The sequence below is a fragment of the Dendrobium catenatum genome, unplaced genomic scaffold, assembly GCF_001605985.2.
Source record: "Dendrobium catenatum unplaced genomic scaffold, ASM160598v2 fragScaff_scaffold_627, whole genome shotgun sequence".
In the NCBI taxonomy this organism is placed as follows: domain Eukaryota; kingdom Viridiplantae; phylum Streptophyta; class Magnoliopsida; order Asparagales; family Orchidaceae; genus Dendrobium; species Dendrobium catenatum.
This window is the reverse complement of record NW_021319089.1, coordinates 887029-911414: the sequence shown is the minus strand read 5'-3', so window position 1 is coordinate 911414 and position 24386 is coordinate 887029. Positions and strand designations below refer to the sequence as shown.

Sequence of the window (24386 nt, the reverse complement as noted above, 5' to 3'; positions counted from 1 at the left end):
ACGATTCTTAGTTACAAATTACAATTACTGGCATATTAGCATGTGAATATAAATAAGATCCTGCTATGTTTAATGAACAGCAACCCATCCACGCCTTAGAAAAGTAGAGGAAAATTCAACTTTAGCAAGTTTTAACATGCAAATTATAGGAGCAGCTACAATTTCTGGGACATGGAAGAAATTGTTCAAATACAAATGTTCAAGCTACTTCTTAAACTATACATCCAAACATTTTTTTTCCAAAATGGAGAAAATTTTAAATGATTCTCCAAATATCTGGTTATATTTTTGTACTGAAGCCTTGCTCCTAGGATATACTTTTTTTTTTCTTGGTCACAAAAAATAATTCTCCGGGATATTGAGCACTGGTACTTCTTACATGTTTTATACCTTGGGACATTGGACAGCAAGGCCTTTGTTCAGCTCCTTGCGGCGATTGGCGTTTGGGCATATTTCCAGGCAAGGCTCATGGAGGGCACTGTCACTTGAACGGGGAGGTTGGGGAACTCCAAAATTGAACTGTGAATGTATGAATGTTTAAGTAAAGAATTTTCAAAAAGAGAAAACAGGAAAGAAGTTGGACTCAAAAAAATTAAATTAAATTAGAACATGCTTACTATTACGTCGTTCATTGTCTTTTGATTGTATTTGCTTATACATGGCTACAATGTTTTGGTATAATCAACAATGTTTATTCCTAATAGTTTCAATATGGTATTAAATCTCGATTAGTGCTTGCTATCGATCAGCCAATCCCTTCACACTACATGCATATGCCGTAGAGAAGTGCTATCAAGAGTTCTTGAAAAGAAAGGAGTTAATAACGCTTAGATTCAAATCATTAAAGATATGTATGTATGAGCTATTACTTGTGTTCAAACACAAGATGGTTTGACCAAGTATTTTCCTATTTCGATTGGATCAAATCAAGGATCAGCCTTAAGCCCATATCTTTTTACTTTAGTCATGGATGTTCTCACTAGACATTTGCAAGAGGATATACCTTGGTGTATGCTTTTTGTTAATGATATTTTTCTTGTTGATAAGACTGGAGAGAGAGTTGAAGGTAAACTTGAATTATGGAGGTCAAACTTAGAGTCTAAAGGATCTAAAACTGAATATATGGAGTGTAATTTTAGTACTAATAAAGCTAGTGAGGAGATTGTGACTTTGGGTGATCAAGTCATTAAAAGGAGTGCACATTTTAGATATCTTGGATCTATTCTTCAGAGTGATGGTGAAATAGAATGAGATATTATCAGCAGAATTCAAATTGGATGGTTAAAGTGGAGGAATGCATCGGGTTTATTATGTGATAGAAAAGTGCCTCTCAAACTTAAGGAAAAAATCTGTAAGATGGTGGTGAGACCTGCAATGCTTTATGGTGTCAAATGTTGGCCATTAAAAGAGAAGAATAATACTAAGTTAAGTGTTGTAGTGATGATGTTGCTCAGGTTGATGAGTGGCTTTGCCCTTAGAGATATGATACGAAATGAGTATATACATGAAAAGGTTGGAGTAGCGCCTGTGGAAGATAAGATCAGAGAGTGTCGTCTTAGATGGTATGGTCACATAAAACAGCGGCCTTCTGATGACCCGGTTAGGGAAGTAGAGGTATTAGATTTGACTGATGTTAAGAAAGGTAGAGGTAAACAGACTTGGTTAAAAAATATTAGAAATGATTTTTCATCATTAGATTTAAACAAAAATTTGACTTTTAACATGACACAATTGAGAAAAATGATTCATCTAGCCGACCCCACGTAGTAGGACAAAGGCTTGATGTTGTTGTTGTTGTGGTTGGACAATGCCAAACATTACTAAAAGATATGTCTGGTGATGAGAATTTGTTAGTGAGAATGGAGAGTAGAGAGAGAAAAAGTAGGCTAGATAATCTCCACTATCTCAATCAAAAAATACAAAAAGTATAACACAAGAGATCTAGAAAAGGTCTAAAGATCCAAGATCAAAGATCCCCCAACTATTCCTCATCACCCTTTTTAACAGGGCTGAGGACTATATGAAAGGATATATAGAGGAAAGTAAAAATATAGAATATCCAGAATACCCGTGCAATAATATATGTTACTCTAGGATACGTATCACCTCATGATTGGTTGTAGGAGGGAGAAATTGATGGTCGAGCGAGCTCAAGAGGGGCAAGTAGGCATAGGGTGAGTTTGTGGGTGAGAACGAGAGGAGATAGACTTGTAGCTAGAGAATTGTCCAAATTAATTGGCGAATGGCATAGGAAGTTCAGGTCGCTTTCTCGTAAAAGGCGAGTAGTGTAGCAAGGATGAAGAGTCCTTGAGCCTAGTAGTGGTAGCTGAATGGAGTGTGGAACCCCTAAGATAAATGCTTTTCTATAACGGAGTCTATCGAGCTCGGAGGAAGAGATTTTGACTGCAATGAGTGATCTATCTGTATAATGAGAAACTTCCTAGTTGCCCAGTTGCCGAATGTGAGTTAATTACACTCGTTGTTATCCTTGGGCGAGTTCCTCTCTGGTCCTAGGCAAGTCCCTAGAGGGATCTACTCCTAAGAGAAATGACCTTCGTCACAAACCGGTCACTACCTATCAAAATAATTGAGAAGGTGGTCATGTGTATATATTCAAGTAGATTGTTGTTTCATGAGAAATACAATTTAAAATACTGTTAAAAGAGTATATAAAAAAATAATTCATTATAATGAAAGAAAAATCATACGATAAAAATAGATAAAAATAGGTATTCACTCGCCCAAAATCACCAAAGATAAAAAGTCCATCTTGCTCATAATCACTTATCTAAGGGGACTACCCATTTAATTGGGGATACACTCACCCAAATAAAACGAATCAGTCATTCTTATCTTTACGCTCTTCTAATACCCTTCTGTATCAATGCATTTTACAGCTTCAATAATAAACTATTAATCCATTAAATGTGTTGGTTAGTAGGGGATAATGGTTGTAAAGTATAATTTAATGAGACAATTGGTAGGAGATATGTGATGTTTGGGAAGAACAAATAATTTCTAATGGATAGGTAAATCAAATTATTCTTTAAAATTCATCAACGGGCAGTGAATGCCATTCATCTTTACCTGGCAGCTATAGTCACTGAACTTTGGCTCCATATACAGCGGAATTCCCATGTAGTCCTTGAAGAAAGTCTAGAATTGCAATTAAAAAAAAAACCAATAAAATTTCTTCTCAAAAAAAATGAAAGAGGAAACATATGATTGTAAAAAGTAAAACTTTTAATTTGAATTACAGCTAGCCCACTTAATTTACTAGATCCATTTAGCTTCAAAAATTTATCATTGGATGCTAAGTTTTAAAAAGGCTTCATAGATGTTCTTAAAAAGAACCTATATGACATATTTCCAAACACTTGCTAACCCAAGAATAAACCTAAATGGTACCTACCAAAATATTAAAAGGACATGAATAAAATATTCTACCTTAAACACCAACTATATATAGGCAAAATGTGTTAGTTTTTACATACATAAATATATATAACAATCAAAGCGTGGAATGGAACTTTGTAAAGTAAAGATCTTTAGTTCCAATAGATTACTTCTGTCTAATAATATGCCCAATTTCTGATTACATTTTTTCTCTTTATTACTCTGCATCCGGGTAGTACAGACAGACCATTCTTCCGTAATTTTTATTAATACCAATGAATATATTTAATTAAACAGGAAATTCTTAACTAATGTTTCCCCATTTTAATGAACTTTTGTAGAATGATACCAAGCAATTCATATTATTACTTTATATATTTATATTATTATTTTTTTTCAATTCCTATCCAAACATTTTATAAAAGCAAATAATTAAATATTTTAAAAAAAATTATAACTTTATTATATAATCATCATTGCATATATATCTACAATTGGTCGTTTAAAAAGTACTCCAGTATGATGTAGATGCATATGAACCATAACAATATATACTCATTTTTTATAGAATTTATTGTCAATATTTTTCTCAAGTCATGGAGATTTTAAAATAAGTAAAATGAAATTCATATTATAAAGAATAAAATAAAATGACTATCAAAGGCTTCTCTTATCAAGTCAAATTGAAGGACTTCGGAGAAATGGAATTATGTGTGATTGTGTGAAGACTTTAATACATACACATGGATTGATAATAAAACATGCAAAAGTTGAAAGGAGAGAAAGTAGGCATCCCTCGGAACATGAACTGGGACAGTTTACGCGTTGAATACATCCAATCACACTGGTAAGTTTAAAAAGATGAACTTCAACTTGTTCTTACATTAAGGAAGATACTGCGTATAAAAACATGATATTAAGGCGCAAGATCCGCCATATTCATAAATACAAACATTTATTATTGCTCGTTAATTAACTAAAAAGAGAAAAACTATAATAGCATTCTATCATGGAAAAAGTGAACATTAATATAAAGATTTAACTCAAATATATGGATTGTACTAGCCACTGACTTGAGTTGGCAGCTTGCACGTGTTTATGCAAATACCTATGCATTTACTTTCTTCCAGATATTTGCATCTCTCTACAAAGACCTAAAAAATTGTAAAAAGAAACAATCAGATTCAGAAAATAGCATATGCAATTATCAAGAAATTTAAAACCATGGGAATTAACATGAGATCAATATACTACAAACTGGAATTAAAATACCCCACTAGAGCAAGATGATCCATCTGGAAGATCAATAGAATTAACTGAAGAGGCTCCCATTAGCCATTGACAAGACCACGCAGTTACCCTTGCTTCAGGAAAAAAATGGATGAACATAAAACACTGAATGACCAGGTGTCAAGTATTTGCTTTATATATTTGTACGCTCTCTTCATTTTTGTCAATTTTATTATGAACCACATTCTTATAGAGCATGATATAGAAGGAGTAGCTTCCTTTAAATCTAAATTTAAAAGTTAAACTATTGATGAAAATTAGTAATAACTCACCAACCATCATCGAAGCCAACCTTCCACCGCCTATAGGTGCTACAAGCATTTTGAAAAGAACAAGTATGAGTGGTGGGAACAATGATTTCAGTATCCTAACCTGTCATCCGTTACAGGAGCTGTCAAAACCATTTCATGCTAAAGTAACATATTCAAAAGGGTAGGGTGGTTAAATCAAAGACAGCTACTGCAAAGTTATGATCATTGAATATATTTAATTTGAGAGAGATGTACTTTTCCCTTCTTATGAGTAGAATTAGTATCATCAATCTAATTAAAATTGATGTTATCACCTTCAAATGCAAGATGGAAACAATTCAACATCTTCAGCATCATTAAAATTAGTGATATACATGATATCAAGAGTTTTTAAGATCTTTTGGTCATTCATCGAATGCATCAAAATTTTATAATGGATAATTCTGATTATGTGAGAAAAAAAATCGTGATTTACGTTTATAGGATTTCAAATAGCTTAAAATCGAATGCATGGATTATTAATGATATATTGCAAGTAATTGAAGGTTTTAATTTATAAAATAAATGGACAAAATTACATTTTTAAAAGCGCTTCTATATATTTTCCAATTATCATTAAAATTTTCACAGGTTTGATGACTAATTAAATCATAATGAAAGTTTATGAAAATCAATCTCGACATATTTATTATGCCATAGATCATAATTAAAGGTGTGTTCTTAAGATTAAGGATAATATAAAACAGTTAATCAAAATAATTTTAAAAAATAATTAAATAGGGATTCCATTCTCCTCCTAAGGGAAGCAAAGTTAATCTTTAACAGCGTGTCTATGAAAATAAATAAACACACATACACTGTATATATATATATATATATATATTATATATATATATTATATATATATATATTATGAAATTATTTTTCAGATAAATGATAAAGAGGAAGGAGATTACTGCTGATTGTTCTGTCTCCAAATTGCTTCTCCCCTTCAGCATAAGGCGGTTTACAATTTCAATCAATCCATCATAACCAAGTTTCTCGGATCCCATCCAACCTCTACAGCTTTAAAAGAACGATTTATCATAAGGGATCATGAATACTAGCATGATTACTGCATTAAGCCTAAATGCAATGGAAGTTGAAACTTAAAGCATAACATGCAGCATGATTCAAGTCAATATCCTGTAATCCGTCAGCAATGACAGAAATTAATTAAAATCACAATTTCGTGATTTATTTAAAACTTTCGTGTATTCGAAACTCTATTGACAAAGGAAAGACGAAAATACGGATCTATGGAATCGAGTCACCTCCACCATTCTTTCTAAACAAATCAAGAGCAGTTCATTCACAAAACCAGGCTTGTATTCGCTATTCGTCTCCACATTCTGATTCGGCAATTGTCACCGAACAATTAACAGATAACTTGAAAAAATTTATTCCGTAATTAAGGGAAGAGACAATGAAACAAATCGGCTGAGATCTGACCCGTGTGCATAACGCAAGAAATCTAGGGTTTCAACGGAGTGTTCCTGCGTCGTCGAGGAAGGCGGCAAGAGTATGCTAGAAGTGGGCAGTTAAGCGCAGTTAGACTCCCATTGCCTGCGCGAACGGAACGACGCGAAGCCTCTAGAACTTAACTTGTGAGCGACTGATATTTAACGCGAAGGGCTCGGATAAGAAATTTCCGGGCTGTTTGGAGTGGGTGAAATTAATTTTAAAATAGTGATATTTGATTGAATGAAAAAGAAATATAAAATAAAATAAATACAACATAAATTATTTTAATTTATTTTTTGAGATAATTAATCTCTTTTAATTTTGAGTTGGAACCGTTTACACAAATAAATTCGCTTGACCGTCAACACCACTCATCGATGGAAGCTGCCACCCATCGTCGGCATCATCATCACCAGTCGCCGCCATCCACTGTCGTCCAGCATCACCACAGGTCACCACAACTTGCCACAAGCCACTATCGCCACAACCAACACTACTCGTTGTCAAATACCTGCCACTATATGGCCCGACACCACCCACCGTCAGTTGCCGCCAGCCACCATCGCCACCGCTCGTCAGCAACCACCTCTACCACCCACCGCCGACCATTGCCACCCACCGTCGGCCAGCGCCTCAGCCACCCACCACAGCTATTGACCATCACTGCCACCCACTAACTACCACTAGCGTAGCCACAACCACCACTATTTTTGAACTTTACACTATATTTATTTTACTTCAAATTAAATAAAAATAAAATGAATTTACTTTATACTCATTCAAACAACTCCAAAATATATCTTTTACACTGCAATCCTTTGTCACTGCATTCTTTTTTAAGCTAATCAAATAACCCCTTAATAATTCCTTAATAGTTACCTTATGGTATGGCTACAAATAAATCAACATGTTCAACAAATGTTTACCTGAATTAATAATTAATTAATTAATCAAATGAATTTGAATGTTTTAATAGATTTTAGCATTATTGAACCATGCCAGAAACTGCCAAAAAGCTTTTTTTTTTTTGGAAAATTTGGGGCCTAAGCCCATATATTACTATGTGAAGAAAAGGTTACAAGTAAATAAAAGATTACATGTAAAACTCCATCATAAGAAAGAACAAAAACTTATGAAGGATAGAATAAAAGTGAAACCCCAACTATACCACCCATTACAAAACAAAAACAATATAAGATCCCAAAAAGTGGAAATTAACAGTTAAGAGAACTTGAATCCTTGCAGCAGCGGCCAGCTTGAAGTGCAGAAGTAGTCCAAGTGGAAAAAGTTTCAGCTCCAGAAAATCCCAATGCCTGCATAGAGAAATAAACACTACCCAGCTCCCAAGCCAAAAAGACTGGACTCAGATAATCAGATATTAAATTAGACGGAGCCCTGGTTGCCCGAAGGCCGTCCAAGGGACCAGCTAAAGGAAGCTTCATCATTGTCCAGCCTAAGCTTTTCAGGCAAATCGAAGGGACGAGGGGACCCGATATTTTCTAGCACAGAGATATTCGTTAGCACAGTTGCACCAACCAAAAAATTTCCACTTCACAGAAACCAAATCCTGCCTGGTTAAATCATTTCCAGCAATTGAGAGGAGTCCTTCCATTTTAATACTTTTTCAAACACTACTCTTTTAATAAGTAAAGATAGCGTGGTAGAACTAAGCATGTTGTCCCCAAATCTCCTTGAGTTCCTTTCCTTCCATATGTAATAAGTGGTGCAGCAAATCATAAGTTTGTAAAAAAATTTAATCGAAGCCTTGCCTTTGTAAGTAGCATTAACCCAAGCAAAAAAGATGTAACAGACTAGGTCTTAGAAGCAGCCCGACAGTAACTGAGATAAGCTCGTTTAACACAGAAAAAGAGTAAGAGCACTCATAAAAAAGATGAGATACCGATTCATCAAAAATATGGCGTAGATTGCATCTACTAGGCACCATAATTTGCCTAATCCGAAGAGCATCAGCAGTTTTAAGGCCCCAACAAGAGCCATGCACACATAAACGTTATGCTTTAGGCAATTCCTTTTGTGCCAAACAGTTTTGTGCCAATTGCAGTTTATTAAATCATGGTAAAACTCCTCTATATAGTCTTTAAACTTGGATTTAGACCTATTCTTCCAAAGAAAACAGGAATCCTCACCATCAGTGATGGGCAGAAAAAGATTTGTGATTTGCACAGGCAAGAATTCAGGAAGCACCCAATGATCTTCCCTAAAAAAACGATCATAAAACATAGTTAGGATAATATACAACATTGCCCATGAATTCCTCAAGAGTGAGGTTATAACACCAGTGGTCCAAAAGAAGAGAAATGGGGGCATTTCTAGTAATTCTGAAGCAAAAGCAAGCTTTAGCATGAATAGCAGTCCTACTAACAGATTTCCAGAATTTAGTAGCAGTGTTAGATGGCTGACGCCAAGGAGAAGAGTATCTACTAATTAATCATGTAGATAGAGGAGAAGTAGAGTTGTATATTCTGAAAATAATAGAACTGCTAAATCCAAATTGCAAAGCATTGAAGGAAGGAACACCCATGCCCCCTTTATTCTTGGGACGACAGATTACATCCCAAGCCACCATATGCAGTTTCCTGTCCTGAGAGGAGTCCCTAAAGAAAAGGAACCGAGAGCTAGCTTTTTTTAGAAATTTAGAGATAGTTTTAGGCAAGATAGCACCACGAATCCAATCGCCTATTGTATTTTGAATAGTAAACTTGAGATATTGTAGTCTCCCAGCAAAAGATAACAGGTTCGCCTTCCATCCATTCATTTTTTTGTTGATACTATCCACTAAAGGAATAAAGTATTCAATCTTAAGTCTATGGAAAGACAGGGGAATTCCAAGATATGTGATCTTGTTCGTGATATTATGTATGGATAAGATGCTACAGATGTCTTGTTGGTTGTTAAAATGTTTAGGAAACATAATGACAATTTTGTCAAAGTTTATGTGCAAACCCATAGCATTAGCAAAATCACTTAGAATGCTGGCAAGGTTGTGACAATTTTGTAAAGTAGTCTCTCCAAAAATCAGCACATCTTCAGCATATAATAGGTGGGTGAGAGAAAATTTGTCAGCATATATACCTTTGAAACCTCTTTCCTCTAACAGGTTTGAAAAAGCATCCATCACCACACAAAAAAGATAAGGGCTAAGCGGGCATCCCTGTCTTAAACCAGTAGACGGAGAAAAATATCCCTCCAATGCACCATTAAGAACAATAGAAAAATGAACATCAGAAATACACATCTTAATCCAATTAACCATAAGATTGGGGAATCCTTTTTGTATCAATCTAGCTAATACAAAATCCATAGATACTGAATCAAACACCTTTATGATGTCTAGTTTAGCACAGAACAACTGGGTACCTCTCCTCTTGCTAGCAGAGGCAAGAATCTCACTAGCAAGCAGAATATTTTATGTAGAAATTCTAGATTTAACGAATCCAGATTGGGTTTGCTTGATAATGACAGACATAATTGGTTTTAACCTGCTGGCAATCACCTTAGCAATGATCTTGTATACCACATTACAAAGAGCTATAGGTCTATAATCATAAATGTTTGTAGTATTGTTGTGTCTAGGAATGATAACAAGTGCAGTGGCTTTAACCCCATGAGGAATGTACCCTTTGGAGAAAAAAGATCTGATAGCACTACAAACATGAGGTCCCACAATGTGCCACCCAGATTTAAAGAAGTGGAAGTTGAAGCCGTCAGGACCTGGAGCTGAAGAGGATGAGCCCCCAAAAACCGCAGTTTTAATTTCATCATTTTGCACAAAAGAAGTAAGCATATAGAAATGGAGGCACTGATCACATTCCCATTAGGGAATCCATCATCCATATCCTGAATGGAAGGAGGTGAGGGGTTTTACAGATCTTGAAAGTGCCAAGTGATAGAAGAGACAACATCATATATAGATGTTAAAGGAGAAGTAGCAAACAAGTTACCTGTGAGAGCTCGTTCCTTTGATTTGCCTTCCAAGATTTGAGTTTTTCACCCAGGATCGTCCGGGACGATATTGAGATCGTCCTGGACGATCAGTGCATTGAAGTAGCTGATTTTTCTGGAATGGGATCGTCCAGGTTGATTTTGGATCGTCCTGGGACAATCAGATGAGACAAAAATCCCGAGAGAAAAACCAAAATTATCGGCCTGAGGAATCGTCCTGGACGATTGAAGATTGGTCACATCGTCCTGGACGATGTGGCGATCGGCCAGGACGATCTCGTTTTGAGGAGAGAGAAAGATATTTTTATAAAAATCAAAATATGTGAGGAGAGAGAAAGAGAAGGAAAAGCTTGGTTTCGGAGGCCGCGGAGCGCTTTTCGTCCGACGCCGCTGTTGGGAAAAGTGTTTATCTCGTGGTAAGGACTCCGAATCCTATTTCTGTTTTCAGAGATATTGAGTTTTGATCGTATTGTGTACTGTTTTGTGTTTTTGTGATCAAAAAACGGACCCGGTTTTGTATTGACACAACTTTCACCGCACAACTTTTAATATGTTATAGATACGAATATTCTACACAATTTGATTATTTTCTGGAATGATTTCACCGATTATTTTGGGTTCTACGGCACAGAGTGACGACTCTTATTGAAACCAACGTATGGATATCTACAACAACAACATGGATTCTACAACAGCATAATAGCCAGTGTTTGTACTTGTTCAGTATTATTGTATTGAAGAGCATGTGTACAGTATTGACATATGGATTCACTGCTTTATTGATTTGATCGGATTTATGAATTTACTGTATCGTACGATTTCACTGATTTCATTGATTGATCACTGAGCATAAATATTGATATGGATGAATATATATATTTTATTGATTCATTGATGCTATAGACATGGATACTATAGATTTATTGATATTATTGCTTATAGATTCATTGATACTATTGCTTCTGCACCATATTAACCTACTGCATTTGATTCATTACTAGTATAGACTGAGCTTTATTGTATTACTTTTCTATTGATTTCATTGATTAGATAATATTGATTTGATCAAATGATTCGATACGATTGATTTGATTGATCGATTGATTCTCTTCTGTGTACGGATTCTTCTGAGATTTGACGTATTGATTTATTGAGTTTGATTTATCGATTCTTCTATCGTTGTATCGACGATTGATTTCATTGACTATTGATTTTCGTATTGCATAGACTCATTGACCATTGATTGTTATGGTTTTGATTGACTGACATGCATATTGATAGCAGTACCGTGCTTTGATTTCAGTTATAGGTATTAGGTGACCTGCTGGGCTTTTTGAAGTTCATTATATGTGGTTAATATTTTCAGGTCAGGGCAAGGGAGCAGGAGACTGAGGTTGATCAGGAATCTCCAGGTTTTTGTTCTTTTTTATTATAGTGATTCTTTTGTACTCAGGACATGATAGATTTCAGTTCATAGTGTAGTTCCTGAGTATTGTATATGATCTTTTGAGATATGAATCGACCTGTACATTGATGTATTAAATGTTATAGATTTTTGCTAGACTGTTTTATTGAGGCTATAGATATCTCTGGTAAATAGTTTTAATGAATTGATTGAAATTCTTTCCAAGTTAGATCTTGGGGCGTGACATTACCCACTGACTTGGAGCTCCCCCTCCTACATCTAATTTTACCATATAAAAATTTGAGGTCATTCTCCCCATATTTCAACTAATTCACCTTTGCCCTTTGAATGATCCATGAAGCATGCATGGCATTAAAATCCACAATATTAGCATTAGTAGCTTTTAAAGAAGAATTATACATTCTGTTGTTATGATCAACATGAAATTTGTCCAATAAATCCCTTTGGGTGATAAGCAAGGAGTCCATATGCCTAGAAACAGAGTTGAAACTCGACCATGACTCTTTCTTTATGTAAGATTTAACATATTTAAGAGTATTGTAGAGATGAGAAAGAGGGTTACCAGATATCGGAACAGAGAAGGTCTCTAGGAGAATAATCCAATACCTATTAATCTTAGACTAATAATTTTTGAAAAGAAATCTGTACCGACCTTGATTGATCATACCAAAATGAAGAAGAATCGGGCAATGGTCAGAACATGAGGGACTCTGGACAGAACTGAAATAATCAGGAAAAGTTTTCAACCAATTGTCATTCACAAGAATTCTGTCTAGCTTAATGTAGATAGGAGTATCAACCCGGTTATTGAACCAGGTGAATTTGCTTCCAACCGTTTGTAAATCCATTAGACTATTAATAAAAATCATATTAAAGTCAAAAAGAGCAGAATGGTTAAGAGAAGAACCCCCCAACTTTTTTGAAGCGTATCTGCAACAATTGAAATCCCCAAGAAGCGCCCATGGTGTATCAGCAGCAGGGGAAAACTACACAAGAGTATCCCACAATTCTTTCCTTTCCAAGGCACTATTAGAAGTATAAATAACCGATAGCTGAAAAAGAGTGTGAGAGGCAACAGAAACAATACCAGAGATGACTTGAGAAGTGATGTGCGTGGGATTACAATTCATTTTAGAAGAGTTCCACTTGATCCAAATCCTCCCCGATGAAGACAAGTTGAAATTATGACAGCTATTTTCATTCAAAAAAATGAAATGGGACTGCTCAAAGAACATGTCTTGAAGAGATTGAACATGAATCCTATTCTCCAATATGCATAACTTATCAAGTTTAAATGACTCAGAAATACGCTTGCAGTAAAGCACTTTGTCTGGACGGTTGAACCACCTAATATTCCATGCTGTTATGTTGGGAAAGAACATTAAGATTTTGAAGAATGGAGTTTTTTGGCCTGCTTCCCCTTAGCAGATTTTTTGGACACCACTGAATTAATCAATTTAGTTTTGTCATTTAGTTTTTTGCCTAGGAATCCTGGTAACCCGGTTTTCCAGATCATTAGAGGACTCCTCCTGAAGACTATTATCTTCCTCCTCCACATTTAAGACTTCAAATTTGTTGGGGGAATTGACATTCAACACCTTTTCTTTTGGCAGCCCGAGGGTGTGCAAAGGGCTAGTATTTGTGAAAGCAACCTCCTCCTCATTAGGAGAGTTTAAATTCGGGATGACAAGAATGTTGAGGTCGTTAGCTAGAGAATTGGTTACCATGGGATCAACTGTAGTGTCAGCATTAGTAATATGCTCTTGCATAATTTGAGGAGGAGGGGAATGAGGTTGGTAAAGAAGGGGTTGCCCTATACTGTTGTGGTTATGAGACACCAAAACAGAGCTAGAGGGAGGGGGGTTCGGAGGTGGAGGGTGGTGATGGTCTTTATTAGGTGGCCTCGAAAAATTTTTTGAGGAGGAGGGATTTATGTTTTTAGGTTTCCTATTATAGCTTCGCCCACGTTGTTTAAGATTAACAGCTGCCGAGACATCTTCCCTTTGAACTTTTGGTTTAGAAGGGCAGATAGAAGAGTAGTGCATAAGCGACTTATAGTGCTCACACGGTAGAGGTCTCCATTCATACTGAACCTTCAAGCAAACAACATCTCCATCCAGAGAGACTTTAATTTCTTCCGGGTATGTAGCATTACAATCCATCAGAACACAGATTCTAGCAAAAGTCAACCTCGTCTTTTGCTCGGTAAGGTTGTCAGTGGCAAGAGGAATCCCTATTTTGCTTGCAATCCTAGAGATTCCCTCCGAATTCCAGCATGCAAGTGGGAGGTCGTGAATTTTAACCCAAATAAGGACAAGCAAAGTTTTCCCTTATTGGCTTAAATTTTGGATGTCATTTTTGGAGGATAAATGGTCTTCCCAATAAGAACCAGACTCCCCGCGACCAAACCATGTCGTAATCTTCAGTATAAGAGAAACGAAGAAGAAAGAAGCCATCAGTTAGAGACAGTAGTTGGACTAAACCTTTAAGGCTCCACGTTTTCTTAATAGCTCCTAGGAGAGCTTCATAGAACGGTCTTCGGCCAATGGAGTAGCCGACCAAGCACAAGCTCCAATCTTCTCCCCCTTTTGACATGTTGTCATTAGTGAAGGGAACTATCTCCGGCTCAGCAGGGTAGTGGGAAAGATTGAGCGTTGTCGGAGTAGATGTATCAGGGGCGAAAATCTGATTCCAATTTTTTGGATTGAACTTAGCTGGTCCACCGGGAGACTGAGCGGTGAAAAATCGGAGGAGAGGAGACCAGCCTCCATTTGGAGAAAGGGGAGAAAACCCTCCGGCAACGCCGGAGAAGAGAAGGGGAGAGGAGACACAGATTAGGCGGAGAAGGGAAGCCCTAGCCGCCACGGAGCTCTCCGCTGCAGAATGCCACTTACTGGAAACCTTATTGCCACTGTAAGCGAAAGAGAAAGCAGTATACTGCCAAAAAGTTGAAGTTCTCAAATAAAAAAAAAAAAAACTGAAAAGGTCCAGATTCGTCTTTCAGCATGCGTGGATCAACCCGGACCAGCCGGTTTTAGAAAACCAATTGCCTCGTGCGGGCGGAGTCCTAAAGGGCTGTGGTGTCAGTCCAAGCTGCAGCTGACGCTCAGCTGATACCACATGGATAACTGGCGTGGCCATTTCTCGGCCACCGTCTAGTCCCCAACTAGGATAGTTTACTACTGTGAATCTGTGATTTAATTCCCTTCTCTCTTAAAACCCCCGCCACCACTCATCGGTAAGAATTGCAACTCTCGTCAGAATGCAGCTCTTATCACCTCCGAAACCCCAGATCCCTCCCTTCACCCCCTCCCTCTTTACAAGTCATTCTTCTTTTGCTAACCCTAATACCTCTCGATCTCACGCCAATGTTCCGATCAATGGCCTTGCGACCACTCCCTTTCTCAAATTCCTTATGTTGTCGTCCAAGACCGGTTCGGCGTCGCCTCTGCAAGACCATATAATTTTCTCGGAATCCGAAGACGAGCAGGATGAAGTAAGGGTAGAGGAAGATAAAGGAAAGACGGATGAACAGAAGGAGGCATTGGAGGGGTTGCTGCTATCCGTTCGAAGGCCGGTAAAGGAGGACATTGAGTCTAAGGATGGCTTAAGTGGAAATGCTGGGGAGGATGGCTATCCTTCAACTTCAAAGCTTGACCAAGGGCTTTCTGAGTTTGCCAAAAAGATGCCCATCTTTGCGCCAGAGAGGGGAGTGGCGCCCGACGAGAGACCTCTGGGAATCAATTTGGAGTTGGGACTATACCGGGCCAAAGTTTTGAGTAGGGATTTCCAGCACAAGGAAGCTGAGCAGATTCTACAGAAGGTGATACACTGAAGCTCTTAAGTGGAACATTTGTAATTTGCATTTTGTGGGAAAGATTGATTGCTTACATCTGCCATTTGGACATATAAGACGAGGTATATTTGGTTCTGAATAATATGTTGATTTGAATTTTAAATTCAGCGGTATGGTGTAAGAGATTATCTGATTCTAATTAACGTTATGGAGTATTGAATAATTCATTAAAACTGGTGTAAAGTTAGGTTATGTTACCTTATATTAGATTTTGAACGAAGGCTTGTACAGTTGTCATTGGTTATTAAGGAATATCGACAAAGAAGTAAGCTAACTAAATAATTACAGTGAATGCGTGTATTCCTTTACACCTTACACTTTGGAACTCAGAACCTTGAATTTCCCCTGCTCCATAAATTTTGTTCGTTTATGCCTGGAAATTTAGTTTTAGCTAGGTTTGTCAGAACATCATTGGTCTAATTGTTTATTTGCAATTTTAAGAAATGGGTGGTTGATTTTTTTTTAAGTGAGAAGCATAATACTAAGTTAAGTGTGGCAGAGATGAGGATGCTCAGGTGGATGAGTGGCTTTACCCTTAGAGATAGGATATGAAATGAGCATATACGTGAAAAGGTTGGAGTAGCTCCAGTAGAAGATAAGATTAGTGAGAGTCGCCTTAGATGGTTTGGTCACATAAAACGGCGGCCTTCCGATGACCCGGTTAGGAGAGTAGAGGTATTAGATTTGACTTATGTTAAGAAAGGTAGGGGTAGACCTAAAAAGACTTGGTTAGAAAATATTAGGAATGACCTTTCTTTATTAGATTTAAATGAGAATTTGATTTTTAATAGGACACAATGAAGAAAAAGGATTCATGTAGCCGACCCCCCGTAGTGGGGTAAAGGCTTGATGTTGTTGGGTGGTTGATTTTTTTTTTTTTTTAAATTTTTTTAAATTCTGCACAGATAAGAGAAATTTCTTCCCATTTCATCGATATCATTATATTTCAGAGCACAAGTTTTAACTACTTTTTTTTCCCGTGAAAATTCCAACATAAACAACTTCAGCAAGGGAAAACAGCATAAGATAGACTTTTAAGGTGTAATCATTTTTTTTTTGGAGGTTGGATGGGGAAGGGAAGCATTTTTTAAGCGTAGTGGTTGGTGGGGGGAGGGTAGCTTTGTTTTGTTGTTTAACAGTTTTTATGATTCAACTTGTATGCTCTTAATATTTAATACTTATCTTTGTTCGCAGTGCATTTTGTTTTGGCCTGAAGATGGACGAGCTTATGTCGCTCTTGGTAAGCTTTTATGTAAGCAATCAAAATTTGCAGAAGCTAGGTCAGTGTATGAAAGAGGGTCCCAAGCAACACAAGGAGATAACCCTTATATTTGGCAGGTTTGTAGACATTATTTTATTGATTAACTTTTTACTCGATCACATCCTAACTACCTACTTATCATTTGTCTGGCTTCCTTGGAAAGCCTATTGCTTGCCTTTTGTGTAGCATGCATAGGTGAAAAGGTGCTTATGTGGACAACTTCTAGTGGTCAAACTGTTCTGTTTTATGTTGATGTGATGAGGCCTGCATTTGAGTATGGGTGAATTCATGAGATTTTGAGTCATGAATGTTCTGTGAGCTTGATAAATGAAGTGATGTTTAGCTTTTTTGTAGATATGCATTAAGGTATTGATATGGCTGTAGAATGATCATGTTTGTGACAGACTATTGCTTCTGTTTTTACTCAAGGGTTGAATCAGGCAAAGGATGTTTTAGTCTGCAATCTTCTAAGAATATTAAAGCATATACTGCAAAAGTTGTGGAAGTTCATCCCTTTTGTTGGGGAAAGGACATTTCCTCACATGTGCAACTCAGTCTATTATCCCTTCAAAAGAGCAATTGTTTTATGAGATCATTTGGGAATTTCAAAATGAATCATTGTTTTCTAAATGAATTTTTATTATGTTATAGCTACACTGTCTGCTGACCTATATTTTTGTGCTGAGCGTTGAGTTATGACATGACAAAAAGTCAAAAGGAGCTCTTGTTTCTCAGTAATAAATTCTCCACTGTTCATTAATTTGAGCCATGCTTGGTCGATCTGGAGGTTTTTAAGTCTTTTTTTCACGTCAATGGAGTGCAAAGCAACTGTTTGTCTTGTAGAAATGGCATCATTTTCCCTGTATGCTGTGCTTCATTTTGTTCCTCTACTTGCATGACTTTAAGGAGGGAAAATGCTTTCTTAGTTATGCTCCAAGTGTACCCAAAAAAAAAAAAAAACAAATTCTGGTCATACAACCAGAAATTCTTTTTTCACAATTTTATTTCCCAGTTTGATAAATAAATAATATAATGACACCTTTTTGAATTGAGCAAATTAACAGTAGGAGTGCCATTGTATGTTATAAAAGCCTTTCCTGTATGTCTAAGGCCTCATCAATATGCAATTGTAAGCAAAGTTAACTCGGAGAAAGTGCTAAAACTTGTTAGCCGGTTGCCCATGACACTCTTCAGTCAGTTACCCATGGCACGAATGTGACTCCTTGAATTTGTAGTGAATAACTCAGAACCTTATATAAGATAAAATTTCCGAACTACTTGCTAGCAAAATTGTTTACTGAGTAACTCAAATCCTTATTTCTGTTTAATAACCTGCATTTGTTTTTCACAATTCAGTTTATTTTTTTGGAATTTTATATTTATCCAATTGGTTGATATTCTTGACAAAACAGTGCTGGGCTGTCCTAGAAAAAAAGGTTGGGAATGTAAGAAGGGCAAGGGAACTTTTTGATGCCGCCACAGTAGCTGATAAGAGACATGTTGCAGCTTGGCATGGTTGGGCAGTTCTGGAGATAAACCAGGGAAATTTAAATAAAGCTAGAAATCTACTTGGAAAAGGACTAAAATATTCTGGTGGGAATGAATATATTTATCAAACACTTGCTTTACTTGAAGCCAAAGGAAATCGATTTGAGCAAGCTCGGTATTTGTTCCAGCAAGCGACTCAATGTAATCCTAAAAGCTGTGCTAGTTGGCTTGTGAGTGCCATTTTCTCTGCAAAGTCGCCAGCATCATCATAATTTCCCTTATCCTATTTATTTTGGGTCTGCCTTATAAATTTTCCTTCTCCTTTCTTTTTCTTTTGGTGTTACATTACATTTAAAATCTATTTTGTGCAAGTCTTCTACACACCTGCTATATTGTATTTAGTCTATCAATTTTCTTCTTAATCTCTAAACCAAGAATTCTATCCGCTTATTTCATTGATGAATCTTCTTGCCTGTATTTCGCATGTAGAAATCACCTAGTCTTATGTTTGGTACAGATGTTGATATTGGCGGAGTTGGTAAATTTTTTACATTATTTTCTTGATGCAGGCATGGGCACAAGTAGAAATGCAACAACAGAATAACCATTTGGCCAGACTTCTATTTGAGGTGAAATTTTTATTTCGAGGTTAATTTTATCACCTTTTTTTAATTCTTTGGAGTATGTTGCGGTCTCATTTTTATTTTCAAATCCTTAGAGCACAAGATATGTTAGAGCACATGTTACATTAGAGATTGCGGGCATGTCATCATATTTGTGTGCGTGTGTATATATATATCAGCAAAGCACGCTTAAAACATGCTGACCAACTTGATAATTTATCTTTTATCCCAGTCAAAGAGTAGAGGAACCACATATTGCTTCCCAGATATATTTTTTTTGGCACTGTGCACTAATTATCGTGTTGCTGGCATATCCCTATAGAGGTTATTTCTTAGCTGATTATATGGATATACATAATATCTATGATAGCTTGCCAAGCTGATCACAATTGTTTTCTTAGAAGTTGAAGTTCTGCTGAATGGAACTTGCGGCCTTAAGATGACAGAAACCAATCCCCACTTTAAAACAAATGAATAAAATGAAAAGAGTAATTCCGCATTTAACAATGAAAAGTCTGCCTGATATAGAGAAAGAAAGGTGAAGTTTATAATTGTGGTCCCAAATCAAGAGTACGTATGTAATCTTGAGTATCTTTCTGATGGATTGAATCATATATAATGCTTGCATTTGGAATGATGCAAATGCAATAGTTATTTAAGATGTAGGAAATAGAATGAGGAAGATTTCTTATTGGTTGTCATGGTTTGATTAACCCTCAGCGAGGATGAATCGTAAGTGCAAAGTATCTTGGAGCATTGAATAATAACTGGTGCAAATGTTTTGCATTTATAGCATTATGTTTGTCTTGTGAAGGATATGCGTCAAGATTCGACTCGGATACTTTAACTAATGAGGCGAGAACGAACAATCGGACATATATAATATTTCTTTTAATTTCAAACACAGTTTATTATTTTACATTCCAAATAAATTGAGGAGCCATTAACATAAACTTTTATCAAACTACTAATACAATTTTTTTCATCTTAACATTTACATAAATCATATATTACCTGGTTTCATAAGTGTGCCGTCTTTTATAGACGTACTCCCCTTTTTCATCCATTTCTACTTTTCTAAAGATTTACCTAAAAAATTATAATTTTACAATTTGAGCTTACAAAGTAATATAGCAATTTTACATACATAAAATAAATATTTTCATTTGACTTTCTTTTGCATATATATATAAATATATATATCATTTCCATCTCATATGACATAAATCTTTTATTTATACTTATCAAATAGCATATTCATTTTCTCTTCTTCATTTAATACAGGAGCACCGTCTAAATGTACCAATAAAGGTACACTTCATTTTCATTTAACATGCATGGGTACATTACATCCCCAATTTGTCACACCCCAGTTTGACTCACCCTCTACCACGAACTGGAGTATAACTGAGAAAGATTTCAACATATCAAACTCCACTCTTAACAACAGAAAGCATGTAATATTACTTACTGAACCTCAACATAATTAAAACAAATACAGAGCTTTACTAAAACTTTTAAAATTCATTCACATACCCAAAAGTCTTTACATCTAGCATTCAGATCTCGCTTTAGATCTCTTTCACCCCAAAACGTACTTACATTAAAAGAACGGTCACCTCTTTTTATTGTCACAAGGGCTCCTTCCCCTTTCCTGCAGTACAACCACTGCTAATGAGCTTGGCTCAATGAAATACGCAAGCAAGTTATAAGAAATAATAATAAACCATTAAGAAATAGCATAACTATGCTAACATAATTAAAACACATATTGAAATATTATATTGAGCCTGAAAGTGCCTAGCAGTATTATTTATCACCAAAACTATTCCACATCTTTAAATAAGTTATAGATTGGCTATAAGCTTTTGCACCATTCAACTTTTCAATTCAAGGTTGGGTCTAATTTCCCAACTTTTAGAATGGAAGTTGTTCTCATCATTCAGAGTTGAGCAAAATTTCTCAACTTCTAGAATTAAGAGTTAGCTTACCTTATCAGGTCTTTCGCCTTACTTGTGCGGGTCATCCCCCATATATAACTTATTTCACTTCAATATATCATCCTTTTAGAGCTAATGTACATATGCTTTTATGATATAGTTCGCTTAGCTGCTTTTCCAGTTTACCTTATAGTTTCCTTTAGATGCCTTTAAACTCCCTTTAGTTGTCACTTTAGGTCGTGTGCCCTAGTGCTTAGTGCCGCTTTAGGTGCGCTTTAGGTGCCCTTAGTCGCTTTTAGGCCCTTTAGGTGCGTTTCTGCCCTTTAGTGCTTTAGTGCAAACTTCACTAGTTATAATATGTACCATTTAATGCTTACAAAATATCACATTGCAAAGATTACCCTTTACATAAACACATTTCATACATTATACAACCATATTATACAAAATTAATCAAAAAATCAACTAGAATACATGTGATCATAAACATAATCAAAGAAGAAAAATCAATTAATAAAACATTTACTAAATTCTATAATCTTTTTGGGTATCTCACCTCGTATCTCGATTCTTCTCTTTTCCTTTTGTAAACAACCCTCACTAAACTTCCTCATCAACCACCAACACCTTTTTTCAAATTTTGGTCACTCAACTGTACCACTTCATTCCCATATTCTGATAAGTAACCACCACCTTCAAGCCTATATTTTAAGAAATTCCAAATTTAATTCAACACAAAGATTACAAAATTTCTAATCTCAGATTTTTGAAAGCTTAAACCCTACCTCAATTTCATTACATGATAAATCAGCTAACCAAGCTTGAAATTCCACACAACCACGCTCTTTCAACCTCCAGTTCCCACGGCTTGCAGAGCTTCTCTCTGAATGGAAGGAAAAATTAAAAGTGAAAGAATGCTACAGTTAACACCCCACAATACCCCTTAACAGTACAGGGAGTATTACTGTCATACGAAATTCATAATTTGATCAATAGTCCCTTTTAATACCTTGATAAATTTTTAATAAACATTTAAAAGTTCTCATCATCTTTTTCAAAACGGAAGGCACTAGTTAACTATAAATTTTTAACTTAAGCATACTTACATATCCATTAATCAAAATTCAAAAGTAATACACTTATTGGTTATATAACCTACTCAAGTTTAAAAACATTAATAAGGATAAAAACTAACATAACATAAACTTATGGAATAACTTGTCAATTTAATCTGCTAGGATCTTCTCTTTTCCTTTTCTGTAAGCAAAGCCAGTAAGAAAAATACTGGTGAGCTTATTAGTCTCAAGTAAAGCATTGCAAATTAATTAACCATTTTAAAGTACAATCATTGAAAATAATTAAAACATTAAAATCATCAGAAATTCATAATTAACTTTTAATATTTACTTCTTATGAAAATTTAACTGAATATCAATTTTAAATCTATAAAAGATTTGGCTACACTTTCTTTTACATTAAATTCAATGGAGCCCAGTAACTGGCATTATCGCCATTGAATTACCCATAGAGGTCCTTTTGCCTCTTTAGGGGTCCCTTTTGGGCCCACCTGCTATGCAGGTATCATAATCTCTGGGTCCCTTTGCCCACTTACAATGTACGTTTCTATAATGGGAACCCTTTCGTCTCATCTAACATTTAAGTTATACTTCAATTATACCCAAACTTTACTTTTAAATTGATATTCACTAAACTTTTCAGTATACATAAGTTGTTGCATGCTTCATAATCATTTCTGTTCTAATCTGTACACAATTTAAAATGGCATACCATATGCAAGTAAAATTAACATCTTTCCAAAACAGTATTAAAATATGGGGGGGGGAGGAAAACATTTAGATGAACATATTAAACCTTGTTAACACTTACCTGTTTTTATTAATGCATCAGTGTTATTCATACCTGGAAGCTTAGAATTAAAATCATTTTCTATACATTAAAAACAAATTTAATAAACATTTTACTTTAATTGGCTTCATAATTACCTTCATAGCTTAAAATGAAAGTTTCTTATTAAATTTTGAACATAAATTGCATTATCTTACCTCTTTGAATGATTTTCCGCTCAGTTTTTCACCTCTCACTCTTCTTCTTTAATAAACTATCTCCACAATTCACCTCTCTGCATATAATAACCTGATGAATCCTAATCATTTCCTTGATATACACTTCTTTAGACTTTTACCATTACATAATTGATCTATAAGACAATCATAAAACCTATAAATAATAAATATATTACCTCAAATCTTCTTCTTTTATTCACTTTTAAACTGGATTTTTCTTCAATGAATTCCCTTCCTAAAACTGCTGTAAGGAATCTGAAATTCTTAAAATTATGCAAAAATTTTCTAACTGCTCATGTTAAAATTAATCAGCAACATCACTTACTCACCTAGGCTGCCCATTCTTCTTTTCGAGTCAAATGAAGCCAGCCTTAAAAACATCTCTGAAATGTGCAGAATCAGGGATCCAGACACAACAACCGAATACAACTATAAATATCAGCCCTTTTTATTCACCGATTTTTCCTACAAGGAATTCCTAGCACAGACCGATCTCATGCATTCCAGACCGGCCTGCGCGACTTCTCCTTTCATAACTATTAATAGCCTCCTCTCACCAAACAAAATTTTCAACTCATCTAAAATCGTGAATTGGCCTTCCCATCTTCCCAGGAAACGTCCGCCCTCCCCTTATCCAAAAGCAAAGAAACTGAAAACGGGCCCGACCAAGCAACCAATTGTCCAAGACTTGCAATCCTTTCAGACCTCTAATAATTTAAATAAAGTTTTCTATTTAATTTAATATATTTTAAATAAATTAGATCAAACTAAATTAATATATTAGATAAAAATAAAAATTTCTTACCCGTCATTTCAGAATATTACAATCACCCTCCTTATAGAATTTCGTCCACGAAATTCAAACCATTTCATACATCTTCCAAACAGATGAGGAAATCTCAAGCTTCAATTTCCCTCTTCTTTTTTTCCCCAGTTAGGTTGTTTTATCGATCTATTCTTCCATTTTAAAAACATTTGGCAAAAGGAATAATTTTTGTTTCTCGTTTACGAAAAATATTCCTTTTCATATCAATTTAGGTTTCCTTCTATTTAAGTTAAATCTTTTTTTTTTTTTTTGAAGTTCAAATATCTTTCTAGGAAGTATTTTGACCTTCATTTGTAACCAATTTTCGTAGCATTGATACATGGAAAAATATTATGAACATCAGACATGTTGTAGGTATGCCAGCTTATAGTAACTTGTCAACTCTTTCAAAGGATTTCAAATGGACCAATGTATCTAGACTAAGCTTTCCCATCATGGCCAAACCTAGCCACACCTTTCATTAGTCTCACCTTAAGGAA

At 35.6% G+C, this 24386-nt stretch overlaps 3 protein-coding genes across 3 annotated transcripts in view; 1 reads left to right on the top strand and 2 right to left on the bottom strand.

Moving 5' to 3' along the window:
* Positions 1 to 49: 49 nt before the first annotated feature.
* Positions 50 to 6002, bottom strand: LOC110112702 (beta-carotene isomerase D27, chloroplastic). The gene is made up of 6 exons (XM_028695371.1): positions 5894 to 6002; positions 4959 to 5058; positions 4669 to 4760; positions 4470 to 4550; positions 3088 to 3156; positions 50 to 519 (listed from the first exon to the last, which is right to left on the bottom strand). The coding sequence occupies exons 1-6, from the start codon at positions 5987 to 5989 to the stop codon at positions 385 to 387; spliced, it is 573 nt and encodes a 190-aa protein (XP_028551204.1). The 5' UTR covers positions 5990 to 6002; the 3' UTR covers positions 50 to 384.
* Positions 6003 to 7480: 1478 nt separating this feature from the next.
* Positions 7481 to 14970, bottom strand: LOC110112685. The gene is made up of 3 exons (XM_020844988.2): positions 14947 to 14970; positions 14313 to 14826; positions 7481 to 8658 (listed from the first exon to the last, which is right to left on the bottom strand). The coding sequence occupies exons 1-3, from the start codon at positions 14968 to 14970 to the stop codon at positions 8528 to 8530; spliced, it is 669 nt and encodes a 222-aa protein (XP_020700647.2). The 3' UTR covers positions 7481 to 8527.
* LOC110112675 (protein high chlorophyll fluorescent 107) overlaps positions 14815 to 24386 on the top strand; it is a 43916-nt gene continuing 34344 nt past the window's right edge. The window contains exons 1-4 of the mRNA XM_020844976.2: positions 14815 to 15652; positions 16880 to 17023; positions 18359 to 18664; positions 19004 to 19063. Coding sequence (XP_020700635.1) covers positions 15092 to 15652; positions 16880 to 17023; positions 18359 to 18664; positions 19004 to 19063 — 1071 coding nt within the window. The 5' untranslated portion in view covers positions 14815 to 15091. The remainder of the gene's footprint in view (positions 15653 to 16879; positions 17024 to 18358; positions 18665 to 19003; positions 19064 to 24386) is intronic.

Coding starts and splice junctions, on each gene's coding strand:
- LOC110112685 (XM_020844988.2), bottom strand. CDS start 14,970: ATGGCCACGCCAGTTATCCATGTG. Junction 14,827..14,946: donor CCACGCCAGTTATCCATGTG/GTATCAGCTGAG, acceptor GCATGCTGAAAG/ACGAATCTGGACCTTTTCAG. Junction 8,659..14,312: donor GAAAACGTGGAGCCTTAAAG/GTTTAGTCCAAC, acceptor TCGTTTTTTTAG/GGAAGATCATTGGGTGCTTC.
- LOC110112702 (XM_028695371.1), bottom strand. CDS start 5,989: ATGGGATCCGAGAAACTTGGTTATGATGGATTGATTGAAATTGTAAAC. Junction 5,059..5,893: donor TGGAGACAGAACAATCAGCA/GTAATCTCCTTC, acceptor AACGGATGACAG/GTTAGGATACTGAAATCATT. Junction 4,761..4,958: donor GTTGGCTTCGATGATGGTTG/GTGAGTTATTAC, acceptor TTTTTCCTGAAG/CAAGGGTAACTGCGTGGTCT.